The sequence below is a fragment of the Zootermopsis nevadensis genome, unplaced genomic scaffold, assembly GCF_977971745.1.
Source record: "Zootermopsis nevadensis isolate Lab colony 2312 unplaced genomic scaffold, Znev_1.0 Znev_ptg000007l, whole genome shotgun sequence".
NCBI lineage: Eukaryota > Metazoa > Arthropoda > Insecta > Blattodea > Termopsidae > Zootermopsis > Zootermopsis nevadensis.
Window position 1 is genome coordinate 4,657,328 of NW_028259139.1, and position 18,380 is coordinate 4,675,707.

The window sequence follows — 18,380 nt, forward strand, 5'->3', positions numbered from 1 at the left end:
TGATGACTTAGACCCTGTTTATTAAGTGTCAAAAATAACAAGATACACGAATATAAACATTTAGGCTGAAAAAGAGATGATTACAGTTTTATTATTCATTGATTTCTTAAAGTAAGAAAATAAGAAATTCATTGCAAATGGTCTGTCGATATCAATTTCCATTTTGATATAAAAATTGTTTCACTGGTAACATATTTCATAGAATTACATGTATCAATTGCAATAAGGGTAGAAGAGAACAGATCACATCCACGTGCTTCTGCATGACAGGAAGCTGCCTTTTAGTGAACTTTTTCGATTACCGAGACGCATCTTTGGTCGTCCTCTGTCATGCTTCGGTCGCCCCAACCCCACACGTTTTCTTCACAGCTGTGGTGGTCGTTGCTGATAATGTTGTTGGTATCTTTGCCCGAGCTGTCTGTCCCGAAACGTCTGTGTGTGCCATCGCCTGTCCTTGCTATCCGTTTCCTGATGGTCTCCTCCAAAATGGTCTTCCGGCTGTAAGCCCAGCCGATGCGAGCAAAAAAGTCGATGAATGCGGTTGTCGGGTTGAAAACGTAATCTCCCAGTTCAGCTGTTTTGTAGTCGTATGGAAACACGTGATGGTAGTTGTGAAACCCTTCCCCGTATGTCAGTATTGACACACACAGGTTCTCTGACGGTGATATGTTCCTGGAAACAAAAAAATAAAATGTCCTATGCTGCCTAATCATTCAGGTTACGGAGACAAGAACGCAAATAAGTATGATCCAACTTTCTCTTACTTTATCATCCTGAGATACAGCGAATGGACCCACAAAACCTATTGTTTGTGTGTGCATAAAAATCAAAAACAGAAATATTACACTGCACATTGTGATCAAATGTTTTTTGTTGCCAAAACAAAGCAAGGACAAAGATATAAGAATAAATGTTTTGTTGACCATAAATGTTGCGCTAGATAGACATAAACTACTTTTCACTATATTTACTCAGGCACAGTGAGCCGGGATAGCTCAGTCAGTATAGTGACTAGCTACGGGCTGGACGACCGGGGTTCGATCCCCGACGGGGGCAGAGGATTTTTCCTCTAGCCTCTGCGTCCAGACCGGCTCTGGGGCCCACCCAGCCTCCTCTACAATGGGTACCGGGGTCCTTTCCCGGGGGTAAAGCCGGCCGGGGCGTGATGCTGACCACTCACCCCCATCTAGTGCCGAGGTCAAGGAAGAGAGGAGCTATACCTCCTCTCACCCCAAACGCCTACATGGCGTATAGTGGGACAAACTTTTTTAAACTACTCAGGCACAGCTTTTTTTAAAAATTCTGTGGGGTAATGTTTCTGTAGATCGTGATGAGGTCGAATAGTGTGTGCAGCCATTTCTGGAGCGATCAGTTGCCTTTAATAAATGTTGAGGTTTGTGAAAAGCAGAACTTCTTTGTCCAAAGGACGCACATCCCAAATCGAATTTCATCGATGTCCATCAAGTGGGATGAGAGGTTTCAACAGTGAACACGACAGACGTGGCCCCGAATTGTACACACTGAACACACAAATTGCATGAAATTAACGTATATAGGGTTGGCCATGTCCGTCCGTCCGAATAATTCAAATTGAGAACCACTGGATGGATTTGGACGAAGTTTCATATGGAGGTTGTGCCACTGGTGATTACCCTGAAATCGTACTTTTCAATTTTCCGCCGTCGATGGTAACGAAATGTCGAACGAATAACGTTGTGAGGGGGGCGGGGGGGGGGGTCGACATTGGCGCCACTTGCAATAGGTCCATACAGTCATGCATGGTTACAGATTTTGGTCACCACGTTTACCTTGGCAACTGGGGGATTGGACACGTCTTCATTTGTTCTTGGGGGGGGGGGGGGCAGAAGTGGCTTCTTGTGCCTGCACTCACTTGTCATATGGTTTGTTGCCCCACATGTGCGCCGCGCTGTTGACGAGCCAGGTGAAGTTAAGAGACGCCACCCATCGAAACATGGTGCAGTACCACGCCGTCCAGAAGTCTTCGTCCCACAAATACACAGGCACCAGCGTCGGGATTATGAATGTCATAAGTGGCATCAGAATTAAGTAGTATCTGCGAACAGATATCATCATAATTGCACTGTTAATTGATTAGTTATCGTGATCAGGCCAGTATATTATATACGTTATTGATCTTTATTAAAGTAATTCCTTATATATTGTTTGATTTTTATTAATGTTAAAATTCGGTACCTTCGTTGTTCGTCATTAAATGGTGCTAATGTATTTCCTTTCACATTTATGTGGTCGTCATGTTGGTATAACTGATGATTGTTAGAGACCACAACAACCAAACGCCCTCATGTTGTTTTGTATGTGTGTCCGTTGTTGGATCACGTAAATAGAATTGACAGGATAAATACTTGAATGTGTTCGGACTAGATTTTTGTAACACCATTTATGATGATTATTACAGAGAAGGATAATATTAAAGTGGATCTCTGGTTTCCAATTGTTATTCTGGCACGACCACCGAAATTCAGAGGCCATGCACTATCTTAACTTCGTACGCAGTTTCAAGTATGTCGATCATTGATACAGAAAATTGTACGCCACTTTCAGGCTGAAGACTGTTGCATTGGTTATTTGCAGAACCATATACGTCCACTCTTGAGATAATTTGGGTATAGTTATCATGGCAATCGCCAGGGAAAATTAATCATTTTCCACAGGAATCTCATCGGTTCAGGTTGCCTTTTTATCTTTTTCCCGTCAAAATGATATGAATCCTGGATTCAGGTTATTTTACGCATAAGCGAAATCGACTGACAAGTGAAACGCTCAGTGACTTCAAGAGGGGACCTCAGCAATGTCAAAGAGACGTAACCATACGTCATGCAGTGTTCTTTCAATAGTAAGAACAACACGAGTCCGAAAATAATTCGTTATTATTTACTGTAAAGTTTTGGTCCGTCGTGGTGGGCACTGCTGTCTTCTTTGACTGTGGATGTGCTTAGGTTATTTAACGGCGCTGTATCAGTTTAAGTAGTCATGTAGTGTTGAATAAAGACGTGGATAGTGGTTTTGCTTTCTTTCGTCCTGTAAGTGTTTTAAAATTCCGACAACACTTCTAGAACGAAAGGCAGATCTCTAGCCTAGCTTCTTCACTCACCTGCGTTGGAATACAACCACGAAGTCGTTTTCAAGGTCACTCATGTCTACGAGTTTGCCTTTACGCTTGACGTCAGGGTGTTTTCTTACGAGGAGCCAGCCAACGTGTGAGAAGAAGAAGCCTCTCTTCGCGTTGTGGGGGTCGGCGTCGGTTTCCGAGAACTTGTGATGAACCCTGTGGTCTCTCGCCCATTCGTAGATGTGGTTCTGGAATCACATCGTAATCATTTCAACAAATCAAATGCCTTTGACTTGTGTCATCACAAGACGTCCAGCTTTCAGTTCGAACGCTGATGTTCAACACAAAATTTCAAGATACACTGGTCAAAACAGTCGTCTCACCAGATGTCTCTAGTGGTTACAGAACGTGATGTTTGCCGTGTCTTCCCACGCTCTGGGTTTACCGGCTGTCTTCGTTACGGGCGTCTCAGCATTCTTAAACATCTTTCCATCCCACTGAACACTGTTGGCCCAACATTTGCGTATATAACAATGTTATTGCAGAACTTGAGGATCGTTCGTTGTTTCCTGTAGGAACGTACCTGAAAGGCGATGGTCTGGAATATTCCGAGGATGACCCTCAGTTGCCACCGGGCTTTGTAGGAGCGATGAGCCCACAGCCTGTGCGCCCCGGCTGTGATCCCCAGCGCGCCCAACCCTCCGTACCCCAAAACTGCAATAAATAAATAAACTGCAACTTTTTTTAGCTTAGGAGGACTGCATGTTACCGTCTTTGTCATTGTTGGGATGAGACTGCGTCTTTGTGGAACTGAGGCCGCTGACGGCCCCATTGTCCAACCCCCAGACGATACGTGAGCGAATATGGAGCAGCGGATGACAGAGAAAAACCATCGCTACGTTTTCTGCCATAAATCCCACGTGTGTGGCCCTGGGCACAAACCCAAGAAACTTGGGCCACGACACCGTCTACTTTTCACGTATTATCGCACTGAAAATCCATAGCTTCTCGCTGTGAGGTCACACCTTATGTTGCTCAAATTCGCCTTTTCTCGCAACATCGCGCGTTCCAGCGTCGATGACGTAGGAAAGGAATCGAAATAACTGAAACCTCCCTCTTCGTAACAGTGAACCAACTCTGTCTGCCAATAAGCCATCAAATCGGACCATAAGACTGAGACATAAGGATTTTACGTGAAACACAAATTCGTGCGTGCGCGCGCGCGCACACATAACCTAAATATACCCTATATATGTGCGCGTCGACTGTACGCACTCTGTGCAAACACAGTCTATCTGCAGTGGTAAGTTAATTGTGGTAAGATGTTAATATTCACCCCATATGGCTGTGAGGGCTTTCATTTGGAAAATTCCCACGTAAATTCCGTACAGCGCCGCCAGATGCACGTAGAGGAATATGACGACGTTCCTCCACACGATCGAATGCCGGAGTTGGCCGTCGTAGTGCACTGCGATTCCATTCTCCTTCGGTCGCTGTGAGTCAGCTCCTCTCGCAAAATGGGACGCGGAATGGTGTAGCCCCTTGGTCTCCGTTGTGAGGACAGTGGTGTCCATGATCTCAGCACCCTGTCAAGAGATGCAGCATCTTACTGTACTTTATCACAGGACGATTGGCCCACACTCTGCGTTTCAAAGCGCACAGCTTTTGGCGTTGCGTGTATGGTCCCGTTCCGCCAAAACGTCGGTCAGAGCTTAACACCTTACAAGAGGACGTAAATGGGGCTTAGTTTGCACCGAGCTAAGGATCCCGAAAAGTTGTCAGTAGGATGGAGATCAAACTTGTTCTTTCAACACAGTTTCTTTCCACAGGAAAGTTTGCAGATTGAATATTTTAATGTAATTTTGTTTGACTTCCTTTCTTTTTAATGTACGTGTTTATTGGTGTTTGTCTTCCACAGACTCTTTGCTGCTGGCAAAACTAACCTAACCTAACCTAACCTAACCTAACAAACGAGTTGAACTGAAATATATTATCGTTGCTTGCTTTGTCCCGAAATTACCGTGGCGACAAATATTTCAGTACAGTGTCTTTGTCTCTGTATATTGTTTTGGGCCTAATTCTACGATAATTTTGTCTGTCTACTTCCACTGTAGCGTCTGCATTATCCACCATAACCTATAATAATATCATCTTAAACTCGTTCTTCCTTTGCCGGTTTGTTTTTGTTTAACGACGCACGAGTTTAACGCACTACTCACTGTCCACGCAGCACAGAATACGAGAATGCGGATACACAGAATGCCCTTGCCGGGAATCGAAGGTGCCGGCCTCTGATATTAGCGAATTGTTACAGGCCACTTACGAGTGCGTTTTAAACAGACCACAGGCCAAAGAATGCAGAAGAAGGGAGCTTACTGAGTCAGGACGTAAGTAGTATCGTGTCCTGTGTCTCGATTCTCTTTTGTAAGTTTTCCCTTCTTTCCTGACAGCACGTCCAGGGTCCAGGATGAGATTGAGAAAACTGACTCTCACAGCCACCAAAGTACAGTTCAGTACTCAGAGTTGCAACATCCCGATTAGGCGTTAAATCTCTATTCGGAAAGTCCGCCCAGAACAAAAAAGTTGTTTGCAAAGTCTAACAGACGCATAACGAACCCTGAATATTTTGTAACATTTACGGATATTCTTCAAAGGGGGGCGAACGTAGTGACGTAACAAATTCATTAACCAATCAGCGGCCTTACCTAGGCCTTGTGTGTTGTGATAAAAACTGAAGGTTAAACACGTTTACTTGAAGTTAAAAAATGTCAGTCTAAGAAATGTAATTTTCGTATTTCAGAAACTCTGAAATATTTGGCCGACGTGCTAAAGTTTGGGTCGTGGTCTGTCCACGAAGCAAACGAAACGCGAAACGCCATCGAGGATAAAATCACGAACTGCCCGTGACAGTCCAAAATTATACTTTCTTCAACTTACGTATGTCACTGACTGGTAACGATGTTATAAGCTGCTAGTTTCTGGCTTGGTCTTCGTAGTTTTACGTGAAATACAGACGTATGAGATGTCGCTGTCGGTAGTCTGTGTCGTCAGTCAGCGACGTAGATCTCGTTAGTAACACCGACATGGCGATTAAACGAACTTTCGAAGTGACAGAGAATGCTAGAGGCATTAATTAGTGCATTTCCTGAAGTCTTGTGTGGTGATGGATCCTCCTCCATCTTTCTTCAACACCGTGCGCCTGCGTGGTTGAACAGCGGAGTAGAACCTAACCTAACCTGCACGCCCGTATCATCAAACTTCCTTCGATAACGGTTAACCGGTGAACCGATTAGCTTCGTGGAAATTTGCGTGATTTTCAAACTTTTAAAACCGGCAACGATACGAAGCTATTAACTCGTATCTCAATAAGCTCAGGTAATGTGGAGACAAGACAGTTGCGTACAAATAAAACAGGAGAGTCGTCTTTCCCGAAAATTCCTGCAAAATTTCGCAACATTTTTTTTTATGATTTAGTGTTGTGATTCCCCCGGCCAACTGGTGAACCACCCCTTGTCGATTGTCCGTGACTGCTTATTCAAACATTCGCAACTGCGCGTATCTACCAACAGTCTTGCTCTGTCGTCCGCTATCTGAAGACCTCGTGACTCAGCCTGGGGCAGTGCTGACGAAGGCCCATTTCCGTGTTTGAATGACCTCAGCATTGCAGGTGCCTCACGTCTGAATATTCAACGGTGATACTGCGTAATAATATAGAACTAAGAGGCCAGAGAGCATGGGAATCTGAAAGCAACTTTTAGCAATTCTGGTGTTGTCCACTACAAGGACTTCGGAATATTTGTCGTGTTGTTGACTGTTGAGGACGAAGAAATCGCATTGACAGTTCATTGGCTCACAGTCTGGTGGATTAGTGCTTAAAGGTCTTCATGTAACAGCGGAGTTACTTCTAGTACACGCCAGTCCTCAAGCGACTGAGACAAAGCACGTTTTAACAGCAGAATGTTTATATAAATTACCAGATATATCACAGTAATTACGTTTTTATACGTCGCACAGAGAGGCATGTGTTCTGAGATTGACAGGCCGCAAAATCCTAAAACTGTCTCTGGTACGTGGAGTCACCATAAATTTTCGCCCATTAACAGTTCAGAGATTAAGATATATTTATTGTCATCAGATAAAGAAGATATGTGTACAAACGTGTCACAGGTTTAACTGATTTTGCAGTAGAGACAAGCCAGTTTATGTCCCAGAAAGTGTGTTGCTGGTACGTACAAAACTGACTGGTACATAAGACGCATCACTGCACATAATGGCGATGAATGTGACATTTTGTTGAATTTGTAGAGGGAAGACACAAAATACCTTGAAATTTCGTGGTGAGAAAGAGAACATAAATGCCATATTCTATTGGCCCATGTTCCGTCCATCGTTGTGTGGTTGGAGTGGACAGCTTTATGGAGTTCATCATCATGCTTTTGCAGACATAATTCGCAAGAACATCCTTCAGTACAATGAAAAGACGACATTGCAGTTTAACTGCGTGCATGTTGATTGTTGGTTTCAAGTGACTTGATCGAAATGATCATAAGCTCAGAAGCACCTCTCACTTACTATCGTCCTTTACGAGAAAATGTTTCTTGCCTACACAGTTAATGATTTATTTTTCATCACTCAAAGAAAATCCACCATATTCAAACTTTCGTCTGATGATACTGTCGTTTGTTTGTGATTTGTCAAAGTTTCACTCCCTTGGATATCTTCGCACATTGGTTCATTAGTTTTAAAAAAATCTGTTATAAAGGTCACTTCCTTCAGATTGTTTGCTTCACAACAATCGATTCCCCGAGAAAAAGTGTTTAATATGTGTTGCTTACTACTCTCACGTATGTGGCGAAAGTATTGAGCAATTCTTGTGTGGAGTTGGGAACCCGTCACAATTTTGGATATTTGGAGTAATTAGGATTTCATTTTCAGTTTACGAATTGTCCGTTTACTAAAAGTATTCGTCTAGCGGATTACGTTGCAGGCCAAAATTTACTCTGATCTTTGCACTTCTCACGCTTCGAAGAGCCTTCTTCTGTTTCCCGCTTCCTTGTTTTGTATTTTGTCGGGAAAATTCCAAGAACGGGGCCGCGATTTTCCTGTCAGCGAAGGGACGCCGTCAACATCTGGGCTGGCCACACTTTGTCCACAGCCTTCAATTCGGAATTAATGGCTACACCCATAACAAACATTTTCATGGTCCTCGTAGAAACACGAGAAAGTAAAACTGCGTAAATAAATATAGGAAAGTTCCTTGTATTGTTTGCAAACCGAAATGTAGATTTTTCCGTCTGTGCACGAAAGTGTTCCAAACAACAGTAGGCATACATAGACGAGTTCCCAAGGCCTGTAGGTGGTATTCTTCGACGAATGGCTGAGTCGTGGAAATTTCCTAACGCTGGTAAATGTTAAAAGTACCTGGGGCTTTCCCACAACTTTTATCGTCCAAGCCCGCAACATGACATGGGGTTATGATGTAACGATAATGTACTACAGGCCCGCACGGGTCGAAATTTCGTCTTCGTTACTGCCCGAATAAAACCCGATCTATTTACAATCTGGCCCGACTTTCGTTATCATTAGTACATGTTACTTTTTAACGCACAAAACCACTTGCCATTGAATGAGTTATTTAACAACGTTTTAAAATATTTGAGGTTATTTTGGCATTTGATAAATAGCACAAAGGCGACGGGTGCCAAGTCTCGCAGGTGTTTCTGGGAACATTCCCGAGAAAATCAAGGCGATGAGACTTTCTTCCCCGGAACCCGAATGTTTGTCACGAGCTTAAGATTGGCTCAGGTACAAGTAACATCATTTCGTTGCGGAAAGCGAGTTGCCGAAAAGACTCGAAATGGTTCTGTTTTACGTTTGATAGTTATAATTTGAACTCACCGCCGCGAAAACCTCAAATCCGTAATTAACTCATTTCTCATTACGTTTAACTTCATTGCAATAAGGCCAGCAATGTGCACTGTTCAATTTTTTTAACTTTCAACAACTTTATAAAAACAAGTTTAATCTGCAGAGCAGCCAGTTTTGAAGCAAATCGATAATTTCTGGTACAAGGACGGCCTTCAGCGATGCCCAACTCGAGCATTTTCCACCTCGAACTGAAGCGGGGTTTCACCGCCTGGCGCTAATCAAATAAACGCTCTCGTACCTTCAGAAGGGCCTTCCATGTCCCACTGCAACTGAAACACTGCAGTTGAATAATCTGAGCAGCAATAATTTCGTGAGAGCGGTTACGAACTTCAAGAACACAGTTCGTCCTATTGAAATCGACCAGACGTGTGTGAGACACAGAATGGGAGCGTATTTTTACGCTTCAAAAAGGGCACCGGGGTGGGGGTGGGGACCTGCGGAGAGCAAAGCCCAAAGAACCCTTTTGGGGAAGTCATGCGGGTTGCATACTCCCAAGGGGAATCCGACACACACACACACACACACACACACAGGGGAAGACGTGGACGAACACATGAAGTGTGTTCTTCGCTGACGCCAGACACAGCGTGAGCACATTCGACAGGGTTGCGTGTATGTACGCGAACATTCTAGGGGCGTTCTTGGCGCCATATCACGTACGCCGTTCTTGCTCTGATGTGGTCCAGGTTCCTTTTAGCGTGACCTTAAATCGCTTTGCTCTGAGCCGAGGTCCCATTGAGAGACTCAGAACATCCAAATGACAAATATCGTCTTCTGTTTAATGGCGTAGTAAGGAACAAACGCCCGTCATTTCGCGTCATTCACGTAAATCATGTCAGAATCAAGTATAAAAAATACGGAAGACGTTCATAAGAAAAAATATTTTAACGAATGTTGACGAAGATAAAATTATTCGAAGAACGTGATTGCGGAAGTCTAGCTAGTGCGCGCTTTTCTTTACAGAACTGTAAATGGCGTTCAGTTAACAGTGCATGTCTCGAACAATTGAATGTTGACGTCACGAAAGGTAAAACCGGACATCACTTCTCTTATCACGTGTTGCAGTGAAATGTCCATAAACTGATTTCGATCTGTCACTTGTTCAATATTTGAAATTTCTGAAGTCTATTTTCTTTGTCTTAAAACTAATTTTGAGTGTTAGATAACTGATAAGCTGATAGTGACCAAGATACTCCCTAGGTTTTATGAAAATCGAAGTTTCAAGTCACAAGAATGTGACCACATTCTGTTTCCTTGCATCTTTTTTAATATTATCGCCCCATATAAGCCCAGGTCTTCAACTCTAGACGAATTAATCCACTTTTGCGTTGGCTCCATTGAGATTTTAGTGCGGGCGCCTAAAAACGTCCACAGGGACGTGGAAAACCGGAAAACCTGCGCTTTTATGGGATGATAATATTAAAATGGATCTTAAATAAGTGTGCTACGGTCTGGACTGGATTGATCTGGGTGGCAGACGGTAATAGACCTTTGGTTCCATAGAAGACGGGGAATGTTTTGACTATCTGAGAGTACTATAAGCTTCTCCGGAACCCTGTTTTACGGAAGTTCGAGATATTGAGAAATCTCTTTCAGTACCAATGGACAGGTTTGCAAAAGTCAGCAGAAATACGCGAGTCGAAGCGAATGGCGCACTATTCAGAGGTTTAATGACAATGATCGCGATTTTATTTCCCGTGGTCGCGGATTGTCCGTGATATGTGTTCGAAGAATGTCAGACTGTCGACGCAAAGAATTATGACCCAGCACTGGAGAGGTGCAGTCCGTGCTAGAGTAAACTCAAATTACGAATGTTCTGGCTGGAAGAGTCCTTTGCCCTACACGCAAGCGTCATCATGGTTTCGTCAAAATTCAGCAGTACGCCGCGGGCGATGTAGGAAAAGATGAGGGTAAACTTTGAACTGGCATGAGACTCTGACCTTCTGATCTTCTCATTAACAAAAGAAGCGAGCGAGTAGTAACGTCATGTAATGTAATGCGTATACTTTTCTCTTTTCCATGCTGAGAGAGCTGTTTGCTGGAACTAATTTGAAGACAACGAAGTTTTCCGAGGGTCTTAATTTTCTATTAGAAACTGATCGAGAAATGTAAGTTACATCCCATGACGTCTGTTGGAAATCTCTTAGTATGCGGGGTTCACTTTCGTAATGCGACTTGGCCCCTTGGACTCGTGAGTACGTGTACATCGGATCGAACCCTGGTTATGTCATGCATCTACTATGTACTGTTTCGCATTATATTTATTTTATTTTATTTATTATTGACTGCAAATGGGTTTTTACCCGGTGGCAGTGACCTACAATAAGACACAACAAAACAACACATCCCACTCAAAATAAAACAACTCATAAGATTACAAAACCATCTAACCTAAAGTACTTAACTTAAAAATTAATACCAACTAGACATAAGACAATAACAGTAATGAATTACATACGACATATACGCATTATATGCAGAATTGAATTTCTATTGTTCTGTACTTTTTTTTTAAAAAAAATCCGTTACCGTACATCAATATATGACGTCAGTGACAATATTGTCGATGTCACCTCACAAGTTCGCTCGTCCTCCATGTTGGCACTGCCATTATAGGAAATTAAAAAGTACGATTTTGTGGTAGACCACAATGGCATAACGTAGTTACCAAATTTCGTCCAAATACGCCCAGCGGTTCTCATGTCGAGTCGTTCGTTGGTTTAATGTGCGTCGGGAAAAGAACGCAAAATAAAAATAGAACGAAAAAGCGTAAAAATAAAATAACAGTCGAAAGTGTAAGCCGTATTTGGCCACATTACGTTCATCGGCTTTGGCGACGTAAGGCCCAGTGAAATTTCTTCGCTCCTGGACAGGAAATTCACTCCTGACGACCATTCCAAGTGCAAAATGTAATCACGAATCAGATAATCAGACTTGGGCGGGAAACGTTTTAATTTTATAAGATAGAGTAATTGCGTCATATTGTGAATATTCTAATAATTATTTATTTTAATCCGTCTTATCACAATATTTAAAATTTCTTATAATTAAGATAATAAAATATCATTGATGTTCCATATCGATTGATCGATTTACATTTTGGAACATCCTTTACACAACATGTTTCAGTTTTTATAAAACCATCTTCAGGTGTAAAAGATTTACGAACTTAAAACTCAAATATGATTCCATTTGGTGATGTTTCATGCCATTTGTTTTTTCAATTTTGGGCGAGGTGTTGTCTTTTTTAAATTTTATCAGATGTAGGACCGATATGTACATCTGATAAAATTTAAAAAAAGACAACACCTCGCCCAAAATTGAAAAACAAATAGCATGAAACATCACCAAATGGAATCATATTTGAGTTTTAAGTTCGTAAATCTTTTACACCTGAAGATGGTTTTATAAAAACTGAAACATGCTGTGTAAAGGATGTTCCAAAATGTAAATCGATCAATCGATATGGAACATCAATGATATTTTATTATCTTAATTATAAGAAATTTTAAATATTGTGATAAGACGGATTAAAATAAATAATTGTTTTAATTTTAATGTCTCCTAGGTCAATGACTCTCAAATCTTTTCGCTGGTGACACCCTGAATACATAATCCGTAGTCTGCGCAACTCCGATCACATCTTCGGCAAGCGATTTATTTGTGAATGCACGATGGAATGGACGTTTGCTGCGGTGCCAATATCAGAAAGATAAATTTATTTCCCTTAAACCACATGCAAGGATAAAAAAGGTTGTTTAACATTAATATAGATTCTGCTAACAATATCATTGTAATGGTGTGATTATGGATAGGTTGAGTCCTACTAATGTTGGTAGCGTGGCTTGGAATGGAACACGGCAAGTTCACAAGGATGCTGTCGTCGGCTTAAACATACTCAGCTGATATGATATTTCTTCCAGTGAATTTATAGTCTGTTCCCTAAGACTATACACCATTTATTTCTAACACTAAGTACTACAGAAATATTAGATTTGTGTTAAACATTACATTCCTAACTCAGGCTAGTTCACTTTATTTCAACAACACCCTGGTTACGTAAATTTTGAAGATTTATCTTTCAACCCGTAATATACTAGGAGTCAACGCCTCAGCGCTTACCTGTTTTCAGAAGCCCGATCAATGTCCTCTTGCCCATGGCTTCAGTGACTTCCTTTTATCTTCAAAGTTCCGGCCGTTCTGAACTCGATCTATGTCCTACTTCCCTCGTTACCTGTTCGTTTGCATTTTCCCATACTTCTGCTGACAGCATAATGGCTACGTCTGCATTTCCGGTTAAGTTTTCATTCTCATCCCCTTAGAGAAAGGTGAGCTATCCTTGTTACTTTACTCAATGCCAGGAAATGACATCAACACAATCCTACCTTTTAGGAAATTCAAATCTCTACATTTCTAACTTACCATATGTTTACTAAAATTAATTCACTACATCATTATAATAGTATATGAATGAATATAATTCACTCTGTTCCAACATTGGGAAATATAAAATTAATAAAATGTATCAAATCCCGATATTTAAGGCACACTAAAATAAATTAGCCTAATTAAAATAACTGAATTTTCAGGAGGGGACTGAGGAAAAACAACACCTCAGTCAGGACATCAAACCTGTCGGATCTTAGTACGGTACTCTGTAGGCGTCTTAGGACATTTTACAAGTGAATTCCTATCCACTATTGACGCATTAATAAAGATCAGCCCCCCCCCCCTCCCCTCAACCCCAATATCGATGTGTTACGAAGTGCAACGTGAAAAGCTGAAGTTGTAATGACATTCACACGAAACCCCTTCGCCATCAAGGTGTTTGCTTGGGCTGTAATGGGTCACTGACTTTCCTACACAGTTCCTCGATTTGGATGGAAGATGGATCAGATATCTTCGTTTTATGATCGTGACTGTACCTACTGAACTTCGCGACCGAGTTATTAAAGTCCTGCATCCGGGTTCAAACCAAGGACCGGAGATCGGTTAACCCGACTAAACATCTCAAACCACGGCACGACCGCTTCCTTCCACGTCCTTTACAATTCATCAATCATATTGTCCATTCGACGCTTTTTAGTCTGAGCTGTTTAGAGCAAATAAATAACAATTCTTGGATCTCGTAGGGTTGAACGTAGAATTTTAATTTTCTGAGTGATCTTGAACATCGGTACACATTACGCATGCAACGTTTGTGTTGGTTGAAGGTAAACGGCGCGAATTGACCTCACTCTCTTCAAAGAAAGACGAAGGATCCCTGGAAACGAGCCGGGTGACAGTAAGACGCGTCCCCAAGACGGAAATTACTGCCCTGAAACCGTCGGCTATCTTTCGACAGCGTGCGACTGGGATTCCCTTGCAGTTCCTACAATTTGGCCCGTCACTGCTTGCAGTAGAAGCGACCGGCTGTCTGTCCCTGAGGACAAAATGAATTGCTGTGCTGATGAAGTAAGTCGAGAAAGGACTGGAAACATTCACGGAAAGAGCCAGTCACAGCGGCTTTGCGGTCTGAAGCGTGAGGTTTGAATGAACACTGGGTTCGAATCCCACCCTCTGTGATCATCTGCCTCGTGTAGGCAGAAGGCCTTTGCTTAGGGTTCATCCTCCGTCCGAGTTCTGACCGTAATTTCTGAAGCAGCTTCTTTGCGAACAAGGACAATCCATAGAAGCGTTAGAAGAGTGGCCTCGTAAGTTCCAGGCAGACATAATGATGTTGGTACACCATAGTCCATGTTTGCTTTTACTTCTACCCCGCAGGTAGACGAAAAGTACAGTTGGAAAACGCTGGTTTAAATGTAGCGAATTGGCCGGGGTCTATCTGTTCTTACTCCAGCGTTCAAGTTCTAATGTCTCTGCGTTTCTTCTTGTAATGTTGGCAGCTGCTCGATTCGCAGTTTATTTTAGGGAGTGCTGTTGGTACTGCATTTGTCTCTGCGTATTTGTTGTCGCATTATTTTCTTGTTTTCCTGTCCAGTGTTTACCTTCATCTGTTGTGCGTTGTTATTTATAATAATCTAAATACGGTTCTTGATTTATTTTCGTTGTATGCCGTTTGTTTTGCTGCTGTTCTGAGCCAAGACAGAGCGACACTGCACGGACGTTTCGTTCTGTCTGCGCATTTGAAAGTCGAGATGTCAGGTTTGAACACGTACTGAAGAAGGGTGCGAGCGAATTTATGAATACGAATTTGCAATGGACGTTGTTTTTAGGTTAGGATTTCTTTAGTTACGTGCATCTGTCTCTCCTTACGTACAGATAAGTCTTAGTTCAACCTTACCCGAGTAAAGAAGGAAGTGGGGAGTGGGTGCATTCCGAGTTGGGGCACTTCTTTGCGTTCTGAAAAAATCAAGGAATTGTCAGATACTGCATGGGTTATGGTATTCACAGTGAATGTTCTGCCTTTTAAAGAATAACGTTCAAATGCAGATACAGCTTCAATTTCCAGTTAAAATTACGTGCTGTATACACAGAAGCACTGAAACATTGAATTGAAGTGCGCACAACCTGTGCGATTAGTGGTCTTCAGCTTTCCTCATGGGGCAGGTCCTCCGGCTTTGTGGATGATCGCTAAATATCTATTTTTTTTTATAATTGACCTAGGCCTGTATTATATGGCATACTTTCCTTTATATCGTAAATACATTTCGACTCCAGAACCTAATAGTCGCTCAGCTGGTCGAGGCATTCGGGATCCCCAGATGTTGATTACCGCGTTCACAGGACCGAGCGTGTCCTGAATCAGCCGAATCTGGTTCACACCCTAAAATAAAATTTCTTTAAGGTCCATTTCAATATCACTCTCTGAGTCCCTCGAAGGTTCTTTGACCAAATCTCACGTGCATTTGTCCCATGCGTGATGACGTTCGTCACAAGAGAGAGGACAAAGGTCACTGAATGTTCGACGCAAAACAGTGTCACTTACGGACAGCATATTTTAATTTTAATTATTTTCGCTGCCAAGAACAATAGCTGACGGCAAACAACCAATTCCACGATTAACGCAGAGGACGTGACTGTCAATAATCGCTGGATGTCATTATGAACAAGCTTTTTCTTGCAGTCACGAGGCTGCGGTCAGCTGTTGAACTTCTCGCCACTGCCAGTCCAGCGTTCCAGTCGAAAGGCCTTTTAAAGTAAGTTCTCCCACTAGCACTTACTTTGTATTTGACTTCGCCTGTTCGCCTGGCTCGCTGTTTCCAGCATCTTTTCTCTCAGGGGTGACATCAGATGGACGCCGCTGTCCACAAGCAGACACATTCAACAACAGTTTGTCTTCTGTAAAATGGTACGCTTTGAGTGATTTATTTTTCCCAGAATCTCTTCTAGATCTCTTACAGGGCGCTGTGATCTTTATTCTTTAGCGTAGTCGAAGAACACTTTATGGCAGCCGTTCTCAACCTGTGTGCCGCGAGGCTTTGAATAGAAGGATGATTATGTAAGCTGTGCTGGGAGGTTCCTACGATACTTGCAGGGGGGAATGTTCCTGGTCTCCAAAAAATGATGACGAAAGACACCCCAGTCGGAAGATTATCTCTGGAAATTGTCGACTTTTGACCGGGAATTGTTTGATTACTTCGGTTCAAATTGACCCACGTAACTTTCCATGTAAGTGTGGCAGGAATATTCCGATTTACCATGTGTAAAATTCAACATGAAAAATTTTAATTTTTTTTTTTTGGTAAACATCACATTATTACCGACAGTTGATTTATTCTATTGATTAGTTAATAACATAAAAGTTATATTTGGAACTTGGAAGCAGAAATTAGTGGCATTGGTAGTAACAGTTGCTGTTGGCGTTAACAGCAGTCCTAGTGAGGGTACCCCACCCCTCTCCTCCCACAAAGGAATTCGTAAGGACTCAGTTTGTTTTCAGAGCCTGAAAATATCGACGCTCGTGCACGCAAGGAAGGTTCGGCGTCGCTCATTTCTTGCACGATTCGTGTCGAGTGCAGTGAGTGCCCTCTGTTGGGAACGTTTCTCGATGCGAAGAAGAAGAAGAAGAATTACTCAAGAAATGACCCTAAAATTGAAATTTTTTTAAAAAATAAAATTTACTGCAGTGAAAATTTACTCACAAATCAAGATAGCTGTCTAATGAGTTGTAGAGTAGTCCGGTAGAAGTTTACAGACGTTTCAGAGGTACTTGCTGCCTCCATCATCAGGGCCTTCAGAAACGTCTGTAAACTCCTACCAGACTGCACGGCTCTACAACGCATTAGACGGCCATCATACTCCTCGTGCCCTAAAAATAGGCGTCTGTTTAAAAAATGTTCTCTGTTATAATTCTTCAAAATGTTGAGAACCTCTGTCTAACGGGCTCCTCTATGTCTGTCTGTCCATATACCTTCACATTTTTAAAATAACCTTGGAGCACCCTGACGTCATCGCTCGTGCCATTTTATAAAGGACGCGCTCGCAATTTTAGTGCGCCCCAAAGAGAATGCGTTTACGATCTTGATTGTGCGTGTTATCATGTCTTTAAATCTGAAAGTCTCTTTGCTGCTGTTGTTCGAGTTTCAAGGAATTCAAATCCTAGGGTAGGCGATGAATCAATGCTGCATGGAGTGTGGCCGGCATGATTCTGCTTTGAAGTCCAGCGGAATTTTATCATTTTAACACACATCATCTCTTCATTTTGACCGCAGAATCTATTATCTATCGGTTTCTGATGATTCTCTGAGAAAAAGTCGACCATTTCCCTAAACAGCATTAACCAATGTGTATTTGTAGTAACTGAATTTTTAAATAATATTGACATTAGTTTCGTTTTCAAACAGTAGATGGCGTGGAAATTTTTCCGTAGTCGCTCAGGTTCGTACGGTGAATGTGCCATCGTTGCAGTAGCTGCTGGATGAACAGGATATTATTATTGTTGTTATTGCAATTTCACGTGCCGAAGTGCGAAGCGACGGAATTTTCCTATAGTCTGTGATAATTGTAAATATTTTCAGGTCTGCCGACGTTTCGGAACTGGATAAGGCAAACTTAAATTAGCGTGAATATTAATATGTGATGGGGGGATTCGGAACCCCACAAAACACTTTAGGAGGGTTGGAGACGTCCCCACAACAAATAATAATTGACGGACAATTACGCTGTCAGTCCGAGGTAAAAGAAACATCCTTTAGCCTCTGACCGGGCCGTCGAAGCAAAGAGGCTGAAGGAGGATAATATTAAAATGGGACTTAGAGAAGTCGGGCTTGCGTGGGGATGTGTAAGCTGGAATAAAGTACTTTGAGATCGGCCTGAACGATGGGATTTTATGATCGCGATAATAAACTTTCAGGTTCCAGAGAAGAACGTGTGTAATTTTCTTGATCACTCTGGCAGCTGTTAATTTGTAAATAATTAA

The 18,380-nt window shown here is 42.2% G+C and overlaps 2 protein-coding genes across 6 annotated transcripts in view; one reads left to right on the plus strand and one right to left on the minus strand.

The window, feature by feature from the left end:
• Positions 1-18,380, minus strand: part of LOC110830713 (acyl-CoA Delta-9 desaturase) — a 20,162-nt gene continuing 1,782 nt past the window's right edge. The window contains exons 1-6 of one of the 2 annotated variants that reach the window (XM_087344048.1): positions 13,142-13,296; positions 4,428-4,677; positions 3,675-3,805; positions 3,134-3,339; positions 1,892-2,074; positions 1-672 (exon numbers count right to left, since the gene is read on the minus strand). In XM_087344048.1, coding sequence (XP_087200174.1) covers positions 282-672; positions 1,892-2,074; positions 3,134-3,339; positions 3,675-3,805; positions 4,428-4,665 — 1,149 coding nt within the window. In that variant the 5' untranslated portion in view covers positions 4,666-4,677; positions 13,142-13,296 and the 3' untranslated portion in view covers positions 1-281. Of the gene's footprint in view, positions 673-1,891; positions 2,075-3,133; positions 3,340-3,674; positions 3,806-4,427; positions 4,678-13,141; positions 13,297-18,380 lie in introns of those variants that run through there. The other variant, XM_087344047.1, reaches the window with a different exon arrangement.
• LOC110830715 (acyl-CoA Delta-9 desaturase) overlaps positions 16,001-18,380 on the plus strand; it is a 14,697-nt gene continuing 12,317 nt past the window's right edge. For 2 of the 4 annotated variants that reach the window (XM_022065972.2, XM_022065973.2), the window contains exon 1: positions 16,165-16,310. In XM_022065972.2, coding sequence (XP_021921664.1) covers positions 16,308-16,310 — 3 coding nt within the window. In that variant the 5' untranslated portion in view covers positions 16,165-16,307. The other 2 variants (XM_022065974.2, XM_022065975.2) reach the window with 2 other exon arrangements.